This window comes from Hydractinia symbiolongicarpus, chromosome 1, assembly GCF_029227915.1.
Source record: "Hydractinia symbiolongicarpus strain clone_291-10 chromosome 1, HSymV2.1, whole genome shotgun sequence".
NCBI lineage: Eukaryota > Metazoa > Cnidaria > Hydrozoa > Anthoathecata > Hydractiniidae > Hydractinia > Hydractinia symbiolongicarpus.
Genome location: NC_079875.1, coordinates 7,647,412 through 7,670,002, shown reverse-complemented (window position 1 = coordinate 7,670,002; position 22,591 = coordinate 7,647,412). Strand labels below are relative to the sequence as shown.

The window sequence follows — 22,591 nt, the reverse complement described above, 5'->3', positions numbered from 1 at the left end:
ATGTAGATATAATCTCTGCCCTCTTTTAAATTTCCATCGATTACTAATCGAGAGAAAAATTAATCTTCAACATCAAAATTATTTCACACATCAAACATTAACACCTTTCACATGGCAATCTGCGGACTGGTTGGACAGGAAGAACTAAGGGTTTTTCATATGGGTCCGGTTAGTCGGACTAGGTCGGCTCTCTTGATTCTCATAAAAATAAACAACCTGTTGTATGGAACGCGAGCCAACCCGTGGGCTGGGCTGAATTATTCCCATTTCTAGCTTGGCAAACCGGGCAGATTTTTATTGTACGGATTAGAGCACATGTTTTTGTATATTAATTACAAAAAAAAAAAGTTAAATTATCAAATTTATTTTTTTGTTGAAATTAAAAAACGTTTTGATAAAAAATAATTCACGCAATAAATACACTGAATAGAAAAGTAAAAACTTTAAGCTAGTTTCGTGTAACTATTTTTCAGCTTAGGCTGAGAAAACTTATTACTGAATCCAGCCTGGCAAACCGAGCCAACCCAGCTAAATGGGCTTATAAAACCACCCGCTAAAGAACAAGGTTTGAAAACAATACAGAAACCCATTAAAACACGCCTTTGCAATCATTGTGAGTTGAGACATTCTCATTGTCAGGGTCTCTTGCATTTTTTTGGCTTCCAGGTTTGTTCTTTTCTTCCACTGTGCTATGTAACAGAAAAATAGAGTTGCCTGGTGGGCGTATCACATATACATATGGTGTCAACAGGAAAATCTGGGAAGGGTCAAGAAAGCCGTTTACAAAATGAGGGAAATTTAAGAATAAATTCTTAAACTTCTATCTTTCCTGACACCAAGTAACGCAAAACTTTAAATTAAAATATTCCTAATCAATGCATTTTTCTATCACTCAATAAAATTGCCATTTGAAAAGTTAAAAATTCACTTTAAGTAAAACAAGTCAAACGCACAATCTTCATAAAAAAAGTTGTAAACCATAAAAATGTTGTTTTAAACCTTAGTGGTATGTTTTAACCTGACTCAAAATATTCTTTAAAAAAACCGTCATTTTTTTAAAAAAATATATGTAATAAGGGCAACAAAAATACACTTGGGGCGAAACATGGTAGACAACAAATAAGGATTATACTTTATTCAAACATCCAGATATATTTTTACAGTTTCAACAGCGACCTGCTGATTTTAACTTCCGTTTGTCTTATTAAACATGTCTTATTAAGATTTGGATGAAGATGCTCATATAACAGTTAATTTTAATTAAATATAACTAGAAATACTGTTAAAATATATACAGTTTGCTACTGCACCCCTATTTGTTTTGCACTTAAAAACGAACTAGAGTTCACTTAGTGCTGAAACATAGATTCGCCCAGCTTCCTACACACAAGCTTTGTTTCCAGACAGTTATCGCCGTTCTTCTTGTGCCATAACGCACGAGAACATTGAAAAGAAGAACATATATAGTATTCCGCGTAAGAAAAGTTTTATTGAAAAATAACGAGTTGTACATGTTTTTGCTGTTTAGCTAATCTTTTTCGTGCCGCCTAGAATTTATGCGAATTCAATTTCGTGCACCCACACTCGGCGCGAATTTCAGCATAAATAAGACAAGTCGTTTCTAGTAATTTTATTAAGACACTTTAATTTTAGCGCAGATAAATTTCGCGCATAAAATTTGTGAAAATTTCTCAACTTAATGTACATAGGGTTTGAGGCGTTGAAAATATGTTTGTTAAGCAACAAACAAAGGCTTTCTACCCTTGGCAACCTTACCAGTGACAAAAAATGACATTTTTTATAAAACCATATGTATCTCACAACTTTTCCACAAAGTACATTTTTTATATAAGCCCTGAGGCTCAATTTTCTTAGTAAAATACCTGAATATAGGCTTAAATTTTCTTAGTTTTTATTCCTCCATATTCTTTATTTTGGGACATCTTTTGTATTCATTAAAATCTTTGTTATTTTTCGGATAAATCTTATTAGGATGTAAATTTGACTGAAATAAAATTATTATGTTGTGTTTTGAAATTTTGGTAATTTAGTAACTGTAAATGTAAATATCAAGGTCACCAAAAATTGGATATTAACAAGATGAGGATGCGGAAAAATGTGTATTACCAAAATATCGACCTTTTAAGAGATGCCCTGACATTTGAATATCATAACACCCATTACAAGGGAAATAAAATCTCTAGTTTGATAGGAAAATAAGGAAACAATCAATTTTGAAAAATATCTTACTTATGAAAAATGAAAATTCCACCTGCTAGTAAGAAAGTGAGAAAAAATTAATCTGTTCAAAATGTCGTCTTTGATATCAAGACGGCGTGTTGTCCGAAAAGATACAAGATACTCTGAGGTTAAGGTTGCGGAGAAGTAAGCTTTATTTATTCAATACCTCTAAATTTCTTTGTTTATTCCCAATACAAAATCCATCTATACCTTTGGAAGTGGATTAAAAGACAAAGTAACCATACTCCATAAGAAATTTTCGAAGTTCAGAATTCCCGTCTTTTCTTCAGTGGAGGATAAAAGTGCTGACAATGCACCCTTTGCGTTACGTAAAATTATTTCGATATCCTCTGGTACTTTCAAATCAACTGACTCCTTCACTGGAGGTTTATCTTTAGAAATGTATTGAATTATTTTAACAAACTCGAAAAGGTCTATTAACGAATTTGGCGTTTCATTTTGTTTATCTAATGTACCCAAAATAATTTCGATGCTTTTTCTGAGTCCAACAAAAGATGGTGCTGGCGTTGGTTGGTTTATTTTTCGGAACGGTTGAATCGCTGATATACTTGATAAAATGTTAAGAATAAGTTGAACGTCTGTCGCGTCTTGCGAACAAAAGGTAGGAGAACTTATTTGTAAGCTAAGCATGTTTTTAGCATGTAGAAAAAGATCTGTTAATGTTATTAATGTCTTCGAAAGGGAATAAACTCTGTTTGGGCGTTGTTCGGCTGATTTGTTGTAAAGATCACTAAGAAAACTTTTTGTTTCCGTAAGCATGCGAGTTATATTGCTTATTTTGTCTTCTTGTAAAATCTGTCTTTCATGATCTCCTTGTTTTATCAAGACGTGTAAATTTGCAGTAATTTTTCCCGCCATTTTTAAAAACGTTGTCATGTTCTGTAAATTACCCAGTGGTGTATACTTTACTAACATGCTGTTGTTAAGAGTAAGATTATTTTTATTGCCAAAGTCATGTCCTGATTTATTCTGCAAAGTATTAAGCAATGACCTTGCGTCACTTAAGAAAGTTGTGATTTCCTCTAACTGATCTTGTTGTTGCTTGTTCTGTTTTTTACGCATGTCACGCGTTATGTTTTTTAGCGATGATAAAGTAAACTTTGCATGACTCAGCACTTCGGTAACGTTTCTTAAACGATATTTTATCGTGTTTGAATTAACTTCAACATGTATGTAAACAGCATTCTTCAATGTAACCATAGCTAAAACAATGGCGAGCTCGGAAACTTGCCGTGTAGGCTGGGCTTTAGTGGTATTAATTTGTTCTAGAGCATTCTTCATAGCCAGCATTGTAACGTTTTTAAACAACGCGACATTACTGTTAAACACAACAGGCTTCTCTGCTACCTGGGTATTCGTTTTATCTAAACTGTGAATAATGCTCTGTGCATGCTGTAACACACTTTGTAAAAAACTGCTCGGTATGCAAGCTGTTTGGTGTATTTCTACTCTTCGTTGTTTTAAAATATCTCCCCTCAAAACTGTGACAAACAAAACGCACAATGCAATTTTAACTTGCATATTAATTTTGTGGTGTTCGTCATAGATAGTGCGCCATTTTTAACCCCTTTCTTTTTCTGCTTCTTTCGTTTGTGTACAAACGAACAATCATGCTCAACATGCTGTTCGAATGGTCGAACATATATTCGAATATTATACTGAATGCTACATATCGCGTATGTACAACTAGATTGGTTTATTTCTGAAAGTATATATGTATTCCTGCAGGTATATATGTATTCCTTAAAGTATATATATGTATTCCTGAAAGTATATATGTATTCCTGAAAGTATATATATATGTATTCCTGAAAGTATATATGTATTTCTGAAAGTATATATATGTATTCCTGAAAGTATATATGTATTCCTGAAAGTATATATATGTATTCCTGAAAGTATATATATGTATTCCTGAAAGTATATATATGTATTCCTGAAAGTATATATATGTATTCCCAAAAGTGTATATGTATTCTTAAAAAATAAGCTTTTTAGGTCCTTTTAAAATGCCGGAAGTGAAAAATACTCAACAAGGACTTAGAAAATTCAAACTCCTAAACACAAAATTGGGGAAATGCGAAAAAAGGGCACTGAAGATATTTGCATTAATTCTTTTTATCATTATTGCATTCAGAACTTATCATTTTATCACAACGTGTAACCATGAAACAAACACAAAGAGTACAAAAGATGGAAACCTTGTCGCTAGCCTCGTTTACTGCTTTTCAAACTTCACACCTTTCCCTAAATATTAATTTTATTTTTAAAAAAGCGGTATTGTTTCTTCATGATAAAACAAATTTTAGTTGTCCAAACTTTCACCTAATGACTGGCTCTATCTTCCACGATTTTCTAAAAGGCAGGGGATTAAGGAAAATCAACAAGAACCAGCATTTTTCATTAAGGCTACCGTAACACGGACCGGGGTTATCAATCAATCAATACATATATAAATACAGTTACAGCAAATGTACAACCTCTTCACCAAACCTCTAAAACGTGGTGTGCGTTTTTTAATATAGTTGAAAACAAATGTTACAAAAATTAAGAAGATTATCTACTCGTGAAAATGGTAAAAAATGTTTTTGACAAATAAATAAAATAAACTTCTGGCGGCTATTAAGCGTGTGTGCGTAGATGAATGTTTTAGGCGTAAAATAATATCGAAAAACATGCAGACAATATAAAAGGGTGTTAAAATGAACGCCAACAAAACAACAATCTCAGTTTAATAAAAAACGGGGCGAAGTTTGCATAAATAAAGGATTAATAGTTTGATTAATAATTCGCCTTAATCAGTACTGCCACCAAAAATGCATCGTCTTGCCCAGGGCTACCAGCAGAAATGTAATCTAAAGGTTTTTTACCCAAGGCTACCACTAAAAACTGAATCCGGATATTCACTTCGAAATCTAGACAGTTTGTTTGTCATGTCAGGGGAAAACGTTACAATCAACAGTAATACCTAAGTTTCTTATTACAACAATTTTTCCCTTCACAAAATTAAACCTTTCCGTTCCTTACTTGTTCCACAAATTTCCTATGTACTCAATATCCTAATTTTCAACCAAATTTCCCTGAAATATTCTTTAATTTCGCAGGTTTAGTGGTCACACTACGTTTACTTAAAGCGCATCACGAAAACCGTAGTGAAAAGAATACTCGTCAAATCGCAGCGGGTGCGAAGTGACACATAACCTGCGTTAGATTTCAATTTCACTTGCTAAAATATTAATTCACTAACTTGCTAAGTAACGCTAATATGAATTAGTCATAAATTGTGACTTTCTTCGGACTTCCCCTCAGAGGCGAGTTTTCATTCTGAGAAGAATCTCGAATTTTTGAGCTATTCTTGGATGCATCAAAAGTGACGTCGAACGATCTAGTTTTTTTGAATTTCAACTTCGGAAGCCATTTTCCGGACATTATCATCTGACCAAAACCGGGCTGTTGCGAGAAAGCGTATCCGGAACGATGTGAACCAGGTCGTGCGCGAACACTTCTTTTCTTTTTGCGGAGAAAGAGCTAGAAAAAAAGAAAATTGCTTTGCAGTGATCTGCATAAAAAAGAAAAGGGGAAAGAAGAAGAAAACTGAAAGTAAAAGTGAACTAAATAGAAGAAAAAGCGACATATTTTTAGAATCGCTGAATCCTGAAAATTTATGTTATGTACTCTAATTTCTCGTTTCTAAAAACAGTCGCAGACCATTTAAAGCAAACTTACCGATTTCGATGTGGAGCGCTTCTCCTTCCACATTCCTTTGCGAATTAACTCGGCTAGCGTAGGATACAACTTCTGTTTAGTCCATCGAAAACCTAACCCTGGCAGCAAGCAAACAGCTGACGTCACTAACAACGCCGCCCAGAAAGCGCCACTGCCGAATGTATTGATGGCGGCGCCCACATAAGGAAAATACGAAGGTAGCAAGTTAAACAATGTTTCTGAGTAAACTGTGAAAGTATAAAGGAAGTAAAACACGATGCTTCCCCATATAAAAAAGTGATTGATCCATGTCCAATGGGAGGTATCAAGCGCCATCTAAAAAACGTAGAACACAATAACGTGCAGAGGCGAAATACATAAAAAAACTTTAGTCAACTACCATCTTAAACCAGCCTCATTTCCAATACCGTGGTTTACATTTATCGATTTGCATCACAAAGATGGAATATATTTTTGGAAATGTCATAGGATTACAATAATGGATAAAATATTAGGAAAGGCAGCTTTTTCGTGAAGTTAAGAATTCAATTAAAAGTACAAAAAAACGCCCACCTCTATATTGACTACAATTACCAAATTAGCACCAACAAGTACAGCGAGATGTGCTAATAGGCTATGGTTCAATCCATCGCTGTCTACAAGATCTTGATAAATACCGTACGGAATAAAAAATAGCAAACACGATATGACTATACCATGCAAGAGTTTGAAAGCGAAAGTTTTTTTGTTAAACAATATATTTTTTTGACCAGGAACGTATAGCTTCGGATAAAGTAGAGAATTCTTGTCGCTAACATCCTAAAAATATAAAAAATGACATACATAAACATCATATACATAACGGTTGCGTGTAACAGGCTAAGCACGATGATCGTCACCCGGCTACATTTGCACCCATGAAGGAAATATAATGACACACCCATACCCTCACTTTCCCCTTAAAAAACAACCCAATATTGAAGTGCGGCAAAGGGGAAAATACTGATAGGTTTTTAACAGTTTTTGATCGTAATTGTGGTTAACGACTGAAGTAACGCCTTCTTCTGACCCAACATCCTTCCATCAACGCTTATTAAAAAAAAGCTTTTTTTAATTTCGTTTTTTTGTACATTTTAAAAAACTGTCAATTTGAAGGCAAATGATAACCGAAATTATTTGAGAAGATAGTAGATGCTCTGCATACCAAAATACTATCCTCAAAATATAGTTTCATACCTGATCAAATATTCCCATCGCCAGCACAGGCAGTGATGTAAAACAAACATTGTAAACAGATAGAAACCACGTATCATATAGCGTCTAAACAAATAGAAACCAGGTATGGCAGTGTGTCTGGATATAAAAACCTTATCACTAGTTACAGCGCAAGAAAACATGATATTCAGCCACACATAAATAAAAAACACAGGATGTTCCCTCAATATTAAGTACATTTTTTTCCAAACAATTCCTGAAATTTCTCCAGTTATTTTGTCTACAAACTCCTGACATTTCCCTCATACGCTATTTTGGGTCAATTACAGAAGTACTAGGTGAATAGCCTAAATATTTAGATTTAATACAACGATATTGACAGAACAGACCTGAAACTTGATCTATGCTAATATTTCGAAAACAATGAGATCTTCCTGACTTTTTATGACGTTTTGACAATATTTTGAAAATTCCTGACAATTCTTGACTTTTTTGATATTAAGTACGTATTAATAAATAGACACAAGGTAGCCAGTATAAACCGGTATAAACAGGATAATACGTCTTTAATTCAAAAAGTGATCACCTAAGTTTGCACCGTTCGGTAAGAACAGACATCTAAGGTTATCTTAAGAAGGTACAGAACTCTCCAGTCTGATAGTCAACTTTCAAAATAGCTTAAAACAAACCCACCTGTGCAGAATATCCCGAGAAGAAACTATACCAAAACTGAACAAGTGTAAATGCGAAGTTCTTGAAGAAAAAATAGTTCAAAAATTTCGCCATTCTCCAATACGACCAGCGTCCGTGTACTAACAGCAATCTTTCTAAAAATCTAAATGCAGAAGAAAGTATAGAAAATTATTCTGCTACTCTGATAACAATCTGATAATTCCACTAGCTAAAATGACCAAACGTACGAATGGCTAAATGAACGAGTAAACAAATGAGGGAACAAAACGTTATAAACAAACAGAACGAACAGACCGCACGAACCAAAACGTAACCAAACGAAACGACCTCGCGATCGAACGATACGATACGGATCGAAACAAAATAACATATAAACAAACAAAAAAAAACGATGTACCTAAATTGTGCGAAGGAGAAATCAGAGGAAAGCACAGCTTGTCTCCCTTCTTTTCCACTTATCCCAACGCCAATGTGTGCCGCTAAAAGAACAACACAGCAAGATAATGATGTTGCTATGTATAAAAAGTGCGTTTCGTCAATTCAAACCCTCGCATTAAAAACTACCCACCGTGTCCGCATAATGGTAGGAACATTTTTCAAAGGTATTAAAAGGACATAAGGTTTACTTTAATACAGAAATATTTCTGTGAGCTACATTTTTAACCAAGAAGGGCGCTTAAGGCATTTCTGCGCGCAAATAATTAGTGAGGCGCATGTAAATGAATGGTTTCAGTTAATTTTTATTAATCATATAGGCATGTTTACCTCCAATATACTCTATATTCAAGCCACGTTATGTTATGTCTATAGTTATTTAGAAATAGAAATGGATAAAGGCTTATTTGTTTTAATTCTATGTTTCATTTAATGGAAGCAAAATATAATCCTTGGCACTACCTTTGATCATGCTGACGTCATTTGCACCATCTCCAATTGCCAGTGTTGTCGCGTTTACATTTCTTTTTACCAGTTCAACAACAAGCGCCTATATAAACAATACTCCATGTTTCATGAATGCGTTAAAATATGAACGTAACAGCTGCACGTTTAGTCAAGTACGGAGCCTAAATCGAAGCCTTCAGTAATAGGTTACATTTAAGAAAAAAAAAATACAAGATATTTAGGCATCGACAAGCCGAACCTTGAAATGAACCTGTAAGGTCATTCTATGAATTTTAAGACAACTAAAGCTCATCTCTCATATGGTGGAAGTTCGAATTCAACATGTTACATCGTTTAAATACCGTTGTTAGAATCGAGACGTCATTTAATAAATAAGCAAAAATTCACAACAGACGTATATACCTTTTGAAGTGGTGTGACGCGGCAACAAATCACAGCTTTACAAGCCTTTCCTAATTTTAAAAATTCTAATTCTACGTTTTCCAGTAAAGCAAAGGCCTAAAGAGATCACAAAAATTCATTTTCAACAAATTTATAAAAGATTTTGTACAATTAAGTTACTGCCTACAAAGAGGTCAACACTTAAACTGCTTACAAAGAGGTCAACACTTAAACTGCTTACAAAGAGGTCCATATTCACACTGCTTACAAAGAGGTCCATATTCATACTGCTTACAAAGAGGTCCATATTCATACTGCTTACAAAGAGGTCCACATTCACACTGCTTACAAAGAGGTCCACACTTATATTGTTTTACGAACTCAGGAGACTGCGAATATATACTTATGCTAGATTTTCCTTTATGTTGGTCCTTCATATACGTTTGTTAACATTGTGGTTTAGGAAGTTTATTTTAGTTAGTAAAAATATCAACTATGGACGCACATACCAAGCTTTTACCAGATATAACTAAGGCGAAACCCTCTTTTTGGTCCATGTCCACTCCTTCATCCTACGTGGAAAATAAAATTTTTTAAAAACATATGCCACAATATCTTTAAGAATATAATTAGTAGCATTAGCCGACTTTTTACTCAAAATTTGATCGACCTTTAGAGTAAATAAAGACAAATATAAGAACAATTTTTTTAAATTCAAAAATTGTTAAAAAGGGTACTCTAAGAAACTGTGATTTATTGTCCATAGTACTGACGTACATGTAAATCAGTGCTAAGCAAATTCTTTGACGAAGGGTGAAGAATATTACAACACTGAAAGCATTTATCAAGTACGCGATGTATTTTTGTTTAAAACCTGACTATGTAATTTTAGTTTAAAGTCTAACTGTACACAAGAAATTTTAGAATAAAGCCTAACCAAGTTAAAGGACATCTCCATGCTTGTCTTTCTACCAGCGAAAGAGACGCGGGCACCATTGTTTGTTTGGGCACCTGCAGAGTTTATATTATTCGCGTATTCATTCATCTTGGTTTGGTAATTTTTGATCTGGTTATAAACTTCCCTCTCGTCGCTACCATTTATGATAAAAACATCCACCATGTTTTCCGTGAGCAACATGCTGGCATAACCAATGTTGATCGCTGTTTCTATAGCAACAAAACAAATAGGCACACTCAATAGTTGCACCATGTTTTTATCACTTTAGTTTCTCGTGTAACTGTATGTGGAAAGTCTTATTTTCCAGTGATTCTCAGCAGCGTTTTTACATCTTTATGACTTCAAGCGTCCCTATGAACTTTAGGACGTGCAAGACTGTTTAGTAAGGTTCAGTCAAATTCTCATATATGTATCAAGAGATAACAAAACCAAATATAAAACACCCAACTTAGAGACTTGAACAACATTAATAAGCAAACGCTAGCATAAAGAAATTATGGACTATGGAAGAAAAATTCCCTCGCTTTTCTTGATTACAGATGATTGCTATGAAGGAGACACCCCTCCCGGACTTTCCAGATATCAAACATTTATTTAACATTATAAAACACAACACATCACAACACACAACACAACACAATACCTTGTTTATCTCCGGTCAACACCCAAATTTTGATATTAGCCTAAAAAGAAATAAGATTTAAGTTGTATATTACCTTAACTTACTTAATTTTAATGTCTAAACATTGTATTTCAGTGCTGTCTATATTACGTGCAATAATAATTTGTATCTCCATAATAAAAACCATTGCCTGTCTGTCGGCCAAAAGCAGGTCGCGTTAACGTTACAAATAACAAAGGCGACATACTCTATTCTATATGTTTAAAAGGGTTGCTTTATATTGCATCCCCTGCAAAGTAGTTTAATTACTTTAATTACAGGCGGACAAAACTTACATATTGTGCTACTTTGATGAGTAAATTTAAAAAGTTAGGTCAAGGTTCAAATTACAAGCATAAAAAAATTGTAACCACTTACCTCGGCTAAGTTTGCGATGGCTTCTGGGACACCATCTTGAAGTTTGTCTTCGATAGCTGTTGCCCCTAATAAGTTCAGATTGTCTTCAATGGCGCAATATGCCTATGGATAAAATGATAGAATGGTACATTTTCCTTACCTACAATGATTATTTATAGAAAAATGAAACCTTACCTCTGCCATTTTACCATCCCTGTCTTCCGTTGCAGTACTGAAAAAAATAAAGTGGCTTCGATTAACACTTTATTAAAATAAATTATATGAATTTTGGAGCAAAAGAACAGTAATAACTATTTCTCGAAGAAAAACCTGTATATTTCTCATGAACAACTCCCACCCTTTAACGCGCTTATTCCAGAATTAACAGCATTCTAACATTTTATACTCTTTAAAATAATCGATAAAAGAGAATTTTTTGACATTTTAAATATTCAACTGAGCTAGATTTTGTACATAGGTGTAAATTTAAAATAACAAATGAAACCAGAAACAAATTGGAACTATTTTGAAGTAACACAAACAATTTTCTTAGGGTGTTCATTCCAATTATAATTAATCAAAATCAAGCTAACTTAAGATGTACCTGGCAGCATGGTACATTTCAGACCATTCATTATATTCTTTTTCTGTCAGATCTTTCGAAGCAATACACAATGTACGCAAGCCTTCACACGCAAAAGTCTAAAAATCAGAAAACAAACAAGGTTATTAATAAGTAAAGCAGAAACAACGCCCAAACAGGCATGCTGACAATATATGCAGGACTTACATCAAGGTGAGACTGTGTTGATTCCGTGATAGTGTGACTTTCTTTTGATAATAATTCATATATAGCAGTGTCTGAAATAAATACAAAGAAATTTAGACAAGTATAGCCTTTTTCTATTAACTTAGGGAATGAAGTGTCTTTTAAAAATTATTATTGTAAAAAATATTCCCCTAAAAAAACCCATTAAATAAAAAATAAAAATGCAGAAATTGACTTCTGCTTATTCATGCTTTTAAAGATTGTCCAATAATTTTGGGACAATCCTCACTGCTGGGAAGTGGGGATGGAGAGTAATAATTGACCCCCACCATTGCCCTTCGTAGTTCCAAAGTTGTAAAAAGACATGAGACCTACGACAGGTATTGTTTGTACTTGCTAATGACGTCATTAAATTTGCGCAAGTGTGAAGTATTAGTCTTAATCCGAGTTTTGCGAAATAATTGTTGTGTATTTGGTCACATTGTGACGAACTAAAAATAACGTATCAATGATAAAAATAACATATGAATGATATACGATAATAAATCGTTTAAACCTTATAAAAACAATTTAAAAACATTTTTCAAAACAAAATGTTAAAAATTTTACTAATTGGTAAAACACTGTCATATCTTAAAAAAAAAAAAATTCTGGACAAATAAAGCTAAATAAAAGTTAGAAAAAGTGAAAATATAGGGTGTAACTATAAATTCATAAAAGTTATGGAAAGAAGTTGAAAAGTGAGGCGGTAGGGGATGATTCACCAAAAACAAATAGGGTTAAAATCACTTTATTAACTTACCAGCGCCTTTACAGTACAGCGTTATTTTATCATCTTTTCTTACTATTACCTAAACATAAAATCAAGATTACAGTAGTCTGAAAAATGTTATTTTTTTTATCCTAAAACAAAACACAACTTACAGACATCCTTTTTCTAACATTGTCAAAATCCAGAATGCACAGAAGTTCATATGTCTCCTAAATAAAATAAGAATGTGCAGATATAAATATAAAATAGGATCATTTTGCGCATGATTCACATTTGCGTCACAAGTGTGAACCAGCCTTTAAGAAATCGTCATGGAAACATAGAACCGTCTGTCCATAAAACTTAACATCAGTTGTAAATTTAGGCTCCAATTCACCTTTAAAAAATTTTCATACCACGTAATGTTGAAGACGAATAACATTTAACGCTATTGGTGCAAATGAATGTAAACTCTGTATATATCTACTTCAGCAAAACTTTGTGTCATAAAACTTTTTAAAGTGAAACAAGGTGAAACTGAAAATTTAATCTATGTCAAAAGAAATTATACAAGCGCAAATCCAGAATCTCAACTCATTTATACAAATCTTTTCATGAAACTTTTAAGTGGTACAGAATTAGTAGTCAAGACGACTCACCTCCGTTCCGTTTCTTTCTATTGTAATGGTAGTTGGGGTTCTAGACTATAACAGAAATAAATTTTCAACCTCAATCCTCTATTTTCTCGAGATAATGAACATCGATCCTCTATCTTTTCGAGATGTTCAACCTCGATCCTCTATCCTTTCGAGATATAGAACCTCAATCCTCTGTCCTCTCGAGATGTTGAACATCTTATCTCGAAATACTCCCTATTGTATTAGCAAAAACTATACCTTAAACACAAATCCAAAGTTAGTTGCAGCAGACACTAATGCTCCTTCATCAGGTGATTGTGCTTGATACTCCAACAAAGCTGTAAAAATAAAAGTAGAACGAAATCAATGTAAATGTAATAATTAAAAATTTTTGTGGAAGAAAATTTCGTCATTCGAAAAACCGTGGGTTTATTTTATTGTTTGTGAATTATTTTTATTTTTACGAGTTTATTTGCTAATTTTTGCGTTTGACCAAACTCAACAAATTTCGCAGTAATCTATTTTATCAGATGCTTAAAAAATGAAAAAAAATACTTTTTTTAATTTTAGGGAAAATTTCTTCGCAAAGATTCTTAATTTATGTACTACTTTCGCACTTTTTAGCAATATCAGTACGATCGGATAAGCTGAAGAATATGGAGATTTTTATTTGGCGGTTGAAACTATTTAATTTGCGAAATGAAATTTCATAGTTTAAAACTTTGCGGGATTTATTTGCATGATTTGCAAAAAAATAGATATTTTGTGGAATTAATTTCGCGAATTTTCGAAAATATTGCAAAAACGCGAAATTTTCTTCTCACGAAAATTTCTGACAATAAAGTACCCACCACATGTCGTGTCAAATCTGTCAAACAAAAACAATATAAAATTAATACATACGCGTTTTTCCACCACTGCATGGAATAAAATCTAAAAAAATAATAAAATGAAAATTATAATATATCAAAGAAATTTAACAGTCCATATACATGAAACAGATTAGCTACACATAATTATCCTGTATAAAGATAAAACTTGTATATTACCAGTCTGATCATACTCTTTTTCTTCAACCATAACAGTATGACAAAGTGCAAGAAGGCGGAAGAATTCATCCACAACCTAAAAATTTTTAAATATAGCCAAAATATACAGTACAGTAAAAATATAAACAGCACCAATATAGTTATTTTTTTCGTGAAATGTGTTAACAAGGTGTCACGTGTAGGATAGTTTTGTTACAGTTTAAATACAAATCAAGGATCATGTAAAAAAAGACAAAAAATTCTTTGCTAAATAGTTCCATCGTATATTTAGTCCCTTAATGCCTTCGCAACTATAAAAATGTCATTCACATTCGATACCTGGTTGTTGGAGTCAATTTCTTCTTTTAATGCAAAATCTGTAAACCGGAAATTTGGGTCGGCGTATTTATTTTCAGAAAAGTCGACAAAATCCTGAAATACAGAAAAAAGAATGAATCTTACTTGTAACACACACAAAAAAAATATTCATCATGAAATAATGAAACAGTAACTCACCTTTTCATCCATATTGGCTATCTCATCAACAATATCCTCATTTTCCTCACAATGGCCTAATATACAAAAAAGTCCCGTTGAAGAAAGCACAAACTACAATTTAATGTTACCATATACACATATTGATTTTCTTACCATACATAATACCATTTATAGAACATTCTTTAAAAACCATAACATTCTGTGTCAAGGTACCAGTCTAATAAGAAATAGATTGTAATGATAAGCAAAGATTTACAAAATTGTAAATACTCTTATAAATAACTCTTATAATAATTCTCACGCTTGCCTCAAATAAAAGCCATCCTGAAATATTAAATATTTTAATAACGCCCTTTTATTCAGTCAAAAAGGGGCGTTTATTAGAGTTTACCCGATTCAAGCAATTTAAATGTGTTGAGTTTATGGTGAAAATTGGTAAATAAGTAAATATGGGTATGTCAAAAAATAAATTTGAATATTTAAAATTTATTAAATAACCCTAATCCTATATTTAACACTCGTCTCTAAACACCCCCTAAAGCTTGAAAATTAAGTAAATGCCTAGGCTTTAAATAGAGAATTTATGGTATTGTAAAAATAGAATATCACGTTTAACACTTCTTCTCACCACTCTTAATTAACAGAGCTATATAATGCAGTGTGTTCGACGGCGTAAATGAGATAGACAACATAAATGCTATTTACTTTTGACACTGCATTGTCTTCTCGCTCACATTCGAATGTTTTTTCAGGTTAAAACATCAGAAATTTTCAAATCAAAGATTATTGACATAAATAACCATGTAACCTAAACCTTTATTTCATTGTGAAATTTAAATTGATTCCATGCTTCAGTTCAAGACTTACCTTGTCTGAAAAGATGTATTCAATTTGACCAAGCTCTTCAGATAAAGTTGTGTTCCTGTATGAGAAGGTAGGGAAGATAAAAGTAAAAAAATCAAATATAAAGAGCATTACTGCTTCTGATAAATACTTAACTCTGTTGAAATTCTTTTTACGTGTCAGTTTTAAAAAGGTAAATTTTGAGAGGATGCCCATGGCTACACGGTAATTTAATTTTTAAAACAAAAAACTACAACAAAAAAAATAAAAAGTTAATCCTTATAGGAAATTTTGGTTATTTTAGTCAAAGTCTAAAAAAAACATTTAAAAATTAAACATAAAAATAAACATCAAAACATTTCTTTTACCAGCATTATATGGTACACCAAATTTTAAACTGAAGTGCAAGAAAAATGACTGTAAAGAATTCTACCTCGCAACAGCAGGTGTATCAGTTTCTGCATGATAAAGATGAAGATCCCAATTGATTACTAAACTTTGGCCCAGCCTGATCACCTCAACACTACAAATAGATAAAAAATATGTTTGTATAATAATACCTGTATTCTATATTCAAAATAGTTGTAACACAGCTTATAAGGGATTCCAGCAATGTAGTTTTAATACTTAAAGCTTAACAGGTGAACAAGAATGTACGAAATACCAGTTCGGGAAATATAAATATGATGGGCGAATTACTGTTTATTTTTTTAAGGGCTATAATGACCTAATTCTTTTAAGAAAAGAACTCAATCCACTTAATTTAATTTCTTGTCTGCCATTAATCTAAACACATATTGTTTCAGAATTTTTCACTTTTTGCATAAATTTACAGCCTTAGAAAGAAGAAGACTTTATTAAAAATATCAGGTATTTCTTTTATTGAAAATTCTCAGCAACCTTATAACTGTTGGCAACCAATACAATAATTTAGTTACACAAGAAGGACGAACTTACAACGTACCTGATATACAACGAGATTGGTATCAATGTATTTAACACCATTACAAATCCCGGCCAGTTTATCAATGCTATTAAACCTGCCTTATTATCGTAAAATGATTCCCATGGCAGAAAAAATATGAAGCTCTATAATGAATAACAAATGCATACAATATTATTGCAACTAGTTTTCTACAGAATTTCTCATCAGCTTGAAATACTTCTTTAGAAAGCAACTTTTTATTTTTGCATCATCCAAATTTTTCACCCTCTCAAATTTTACATTTATGTACAGTATGCTTAACTTTTCAAGATATATAGGGAATTCAGGAAATTCTTTTTTTGATAATTGAGCCCAAAATAACCAGTTAAAGATTTTTTTTTAATTTTTGTTTATTTTCTCAAGAAAAATTAACAGAACAAAAGAATTAAGCTAAATTAAATAATTAAACAATTTATAGAATCAGTCTCTTTTTTTATACCTACCCTTCCTTTGTCATTTTCCCATGTGTACGACATGATTGACAAGAATGTACAAATAACTGCTAACAACAAAGCAATCTAAACAAAAAGCAAAGATGAAATAGGAATTTAGAAAATTCAGAAATATTTATAGTTTGTAGGAGTTTTAAAATTTTCTTATTCACCAGATTTTGTTTAAATAAAAAAAGTTATATTATTATTATATTATAGGAGGGAGGCTTATTAATTCTGTGATAGTTCATTTCTGTCTAAAGTCCCTGAAAAGTGCATGTCTTTATCGCCATATCAAAATATTAGTTGTCATGATGTCAATAACGTCAACGTCACTAGCTTATTTAAATTAGGAAATCATTACAATGTATTTATAAATTTAATGCAAAATAATTTGGAAAGGAATTGGTGACATCTGTTAATTTTACCTGTGGTAATTACTAGGACCCATCTGAGACTAAAATTACCTAAATTTCCTAAAGCTGGGTTAATTTACCTGATTTGGGATAGATGATGTGATCAAAAAACTTTTAATCAATATCTCTGTTAGTTCATGCCCCTATCCACTTCAAGCTATATGCAATGAAAGTAATTGAAATCTTAGATCCTTAAAGCTTATTGGATTAAAGTACTTTGTTTTATGCCAAAACCTTTTTTACATTTTCAACAATTTTTAGGTATATAAACATCTAAGAAAAAAAACTGCAAGGGCATATCTAGTATGATCCATTATACTAGTTTAACAGGACTAAAATACTTACCCAAATAACTAGGGAATTTGTCAAGTGGTCCAGCTTTGTTCTCTTAAAAATACCTTTACCTATGAAAATAATTATGTATTAAATAATAATACATTATGAAATACATGTAAATTGTACCCATACAAATATAAAAGAAATATGGATTATCACAACTATCAGGACTAAATAACTTATTCTTGTAAAAATTAATTAATTCTCCACTACCTTTAGTTACCGTTACTGACAATTTATATTTATTTTCATTTGCAAAAACGAAATTCAAACTGCAAACATGCTAAGTTTAATCTGTTGTTAAAACTGGGACATATATGTACAGGTCAGGACAAAAGTAATAGCGCTGGTATTAAAAAACAATCAAGAAGGACTGTTTTCAAATTGGAATATTTATGCCATCTTAATAAGAAAAGCCTAAACTACATATCCAAATCAAAGATTTTAAAAGTCTGAATCTTTCTGCTTAGCATTCAGCATGAGAATAGGATTAATATCTTAGGCGGTTTTTTAGTTAAGCAATTGCTGTGCTTGCACGACTTTCGTAACTAAAAAGAAAGCGTTAAATCCTCTAGGACCCCTTCACAGGACCCTTGTTGATAGCAGTACCAATAGGAACTGAAGAGGCTATCCTGGGTAAACAATTTCCATAAAATAACTGCACATTTACAGCTAATTACCTGTGTTCATCATTAACTTAGTATCATGTCCAGCAAAGACAACCAAACCGTACATCCAAGGGGTATTACGTAAAACGCAACCCTAAAAAATAACTATTACAATAAAATACTCCCTACAGGCTTGAAAAAAATGTTTTGTTGAAATAGGAAGTGGGGGCTTAATATTGCTGATAAAGCACACAACACAAATTGCTGATAAGCACATTTCAGAAAAAAATTCAAGAAAGCTCAATCCATATCTTGCTAGACTGTGCAAGTTTGCAATCCATCAAAATTTCACGTGTCTATATAAAATAACTTTACATACTCTTAAGATGATGTTGTTGTTGTCTAGGGAATAAGTATGTCCAGCCCAATCAAGGTTTCCTTGAAATTTCTCAAGCTTGTTATTTGGTAGTTCACAAGTTACGGTACCTAAACAAAACAAACAGTAAGGAAAAGAATTTTGTGAAGTAAAAGCTTACTACATATAAAAAACAAGTTGGGCACTGTACCATCAAATGTACTAAGTTCTTTTTCTCCTGTAAGCACCTCAGCCACCTCAGGTAAGGGTTGACGAACTTTTAAATTTGTTTCCCTATTATATAAAAATTATGTTTATCTAGGCAGCGTTGATTATCTTCTAGGTTGTTCCAGAATCTCTCCCTGCTTATAATTGCCCTCCATTTTGGTTATTTTCTGGTGGGAAAAATTCATACACTCGTGCCTTTTTAAGCTATATGACATTTGGGTTATTATTTAAGATTTAGGCCATTGGTAGCATTTTTTTCTTGAAGAAAATTCTTCCTCAGTAACAAAAGTTGTTATATTTTCAAGTTCTTATTCCATTGACACATAATGCAATGCAAAAAGAAATATGAAAGATATATCTGACCTTGCTGGACACACAGATTATTGTTTTGTATAGTTTATGTATTTTAACTAGAAGATTAGAAGAACAAAAGATGCAAAGCAATGAAATCATTAACTGCTTATCAAAGTAAATAGAACCTGCTTTAATACTATCATGAGTGTGGGTGGATAAGGTCAGAAACTCAATTTTTTGTAAAATATTCACATATCCACTGTTTCCCGCATTCTTTTTGAAGTTAATAAATGATAATTAACTTCACACGTATCATTATGAGTGGTATTATGAATGGTATAATTTAACAATTTGCTTATTGTAAGATTTTAACAGATTTGTAAAATGTGTTTTTATAATTCTATTATAATTTTTTATAAACACTATCCTGTTTTTGGAATAGGTCTTTTTAAGGTCTTTTGAATAGAAATTCAGAAAAAGGTCAAAAAGGGTGAAAAAGACTAACTTTTAATTTTATTGCAAAGCATGCTGTCATCCAATCAGAGCATAGTATAAAAGCCATATTCCCACTGTAAATTTTATCTTGTAAAAAAACCTGGGAGACAAAAAAATTTAAAAACTTACCCATCCAATTCAGCAGTTTCAATAAAACATAGACCACTTTCTTCACTAGTTGATAAAATAACAATATCAGCCTACACAAAAGCAAATAACTCATATAACAAAAATCTGAACAAAACCAGGCTTGTTTGTAAGCTTTTTAAAAAAGACTAACAGTTAGATAATATTTGTTTTTATTACCCGGGTAAAAGGGCAGCATCAATATTTTCGAAAATCGTGCAATGTGATTGGTTAAAACTTACATCATAGCGGGCAATATTCATTGGTATTGCCCGCTACCATAGCAACCGTATTTATAGTTTAAATACGGTAGCATTAAATGTAAATAAACACAGAAAAAAGTAAACAAAGGTGAAAAAGAAGTGGAACTTACTTTATTTTTTTTGTAGCTACGATAAAAACCTGTAATGTTTACACGATATTTGATTCAAAAAAATATATTTTAGTTCGAATGTCCGTTCCATGGGAATAGTGTCTATAAAGACATGGTTTCTACATCCTGGTTATAATGCCATATTTTTTGTAAAATTCTGCACCCGGATAATAATCCATATAATAACTGTTTATTTCGGGCAATACCTTCAAATATTGACCTCTGTCACGTATTGCCCTCACAAGCTCGGGCAATACTTTGACGTTGGTCAATATTCTCCGGTATTGCCCTCATAAACAGTTATTATAGGGTTAATCTTCCAATGAATAAATTTATTTCTTGTTACAACAATTAGCTCATCATATCTAAATCTCTTTGTTAAAAAATATAGCAAACGAAAAAGGATGGGCCACTAATGATAACTATTTGGTATGTATGATGTCATTTTCTTAAACTACGACACAGCACATCAATACATTACGTTACTTTCATCAAAACATTTTGAAAAAATTGACTTTGGTAAAGGTTATTTGATTACTGTTTTAATGAAATAATTAATTTAAAAAGATACCGCAACTGGCTGGTCATTCTCTACTTTAACGATATCCCCTGTTTCCACATCTTGCCACTTTCGTTCTTCTATATTACCCTCTGCTGTCAGTACGTACGTAGTTTGATTATTTAACTGATTGTCACTTTTATGACGTCCATAGTCATCATAGCCATCCTTGACCATGGTTGCAAGTAACACTAATGTTAGTGGGACTGCTGTAGAAGCTGGGTTTAGAGCAGTAATTTGAGGTATAGACTAAAGATTAAACCATTGTTTAAAAAAGTTATTCTATTAAATAATGCATGTCATTTTATATAAGACTAATGCAGGTTTCTAATTTGACTCCACAATACAACATGTGAAAAATGTAAATTTTAAATAGGTGTCTAGAATTTTTTCCTTTTTTTATCAAATTTTGTGTCAACCTGCAGGCAAGAAATAATTTTTTTGAGAACAATCTCATTGACGGTTACTTAAACAGTTTGCCAAAAAACATTCACAATCAATACCAGTAACTCTTTTTTGCAAAAATACCTTCTCTAAGAACATGAGAATTAAATAAACCAACTTACCATGATTATAATTTGCAGCAAGAAGTACAAATTCGCAGCCTTTTGGAATTGTAGAAATAAGTTTTTTGGAAGGAAAGTAAGTAAGTTATATTTCGACGTTTTAATGTGGTTATTCTACAAAAGAAAAAAGGCACGATGAGTAATTTAGACAATACTTTTTTATTTGTTTACATACCTATGCTATTTTAGTGCAAGTAATGAGAAAAGAAGGAAAAATATGAGGGCTATACTTATTGGTAACTAAAGGAGCAAGCTTTTTTAAGAGGATTTTAGAATGTGTAGCAAAAAACACACATATATCAACTGTATTAGGTTATGTGGTTGTGTATGCATGCTACCTCAATCCTCTCCTGAAAAGTTCAAAATATACTCTAAAATTTTTTACAATAATGATTAAAATCTTTTTGATTGTTTAATTATTTTTAATTACTCTGTGGCACATAACTTCCAGTATCATGGTTTTAACAACAAACAAACGATAAATAAAGTAGTACATACAACATATTTAAATGTCTGGTTAAATGTTAAATCATTTGCACGGATTTGTCGTTCAGTTCTGTGTTCTGAAACAAAGAAGATGCGCTTAAATTAAATGGGTTATAATAAACTACATGATGAACATTGATCAAACTGTGAATAATTAGAATAATGCAAATGAACATTTTATTGATTTCTGATAAAGACTTGCCTAACATGTGTGACGAAAAAAATTGTGTTGTTCATGATATCTCTTGATCTTTTGTGAGTATTCAAGAGTTCTCCTCAAGGTACATATGTCCCAACAATTTCGCAGATTCCTCCCCCTTGTCCTCACATAACAAACATGTCAGCTTTTGACAATTTTTACACCTTTGACCATCAACAAATACTAGGCTTGAGGAATGGCTAATTATTTGCAAATATCAGTAAATATTTGACTAGTATATAATTGATAGCTCCTTCTTGTAAACATGAAGTTTGCAAAAAAAGATGCTGAAAGATGAAATATAAAGAGAAATATCAACATTTCTTACCATTCTCATTTCCATCCTTTCCAAACCAAGGAAGCCATTTTGTAATTTGAGCCATATTCTATGCTTTCTTATTCATCTAAAAATGCAGGGGCAAAAAACAATAGGCTATTTAACATTTGTACATCATCATCAAGTGTCACATTT

General features: G+C 32.1%; 1 protein-coding gene across 1 annotated transcript; it reads right to left on the bottom strand.

Moving 5' to 3' along the window:
* Positions 1-4,658: 4,658 nt before the first annotated feature.
* On the bottom strand, positions 4,659-22,591 carry LOC130635807 (probable phospholipid-transporting ATPase IM). Its single transcript, XM_057445293.1, has 37 exons — positions 22,448-22,591; positions 21,933-21,997; positions 21,435-21,548; positions 20,881-21,117; positions 19,940-20,010; positions 19,005-19,087; positions 18,818-18,924; positions 18,511-18,592; positions 17,840-17,898; positions 17,091-17,165; positions 16,627-16,751; positions 16,096-16,185; positions 15,687-15,741; positions 14,973-15,036; positions 14,838-14,893; positions 14,661-14,753; positions 14,343-14,418; positions 14,197-14,226; positions 13,552-13,631; positions 13,315-13,359; positions 12,829-12,885; positions 12,707-12,755; positions 11,926-11,996; positions 11,740-11,837; positions 11,331-11,367; positions 11,157-11,258; positions 10,761-10,800; positions 10,097-10,326; positions 9,669-9,731; positions 9,181-9,276; positions 8,773-8,860; positions 8,273-8,354; positions 7,876-8,017; positions 7,204-7,287; positions 6,541-6,786; positions 5,989-6,303; positions 4,659-5,790 (listed from the first exon to the last, which is right to left on the bottom strand). Exons 1-37 carry the CDS (start codon positions 22,500-22,502, stop codon positions 5,533-5,535), a joined length of 3,720 nt encoding a protein of 1,239 aa, XP_057301276.1. The 5' UTR covers positions 22,503-22,591; the 3' UTR covers positions 4,659-5,532.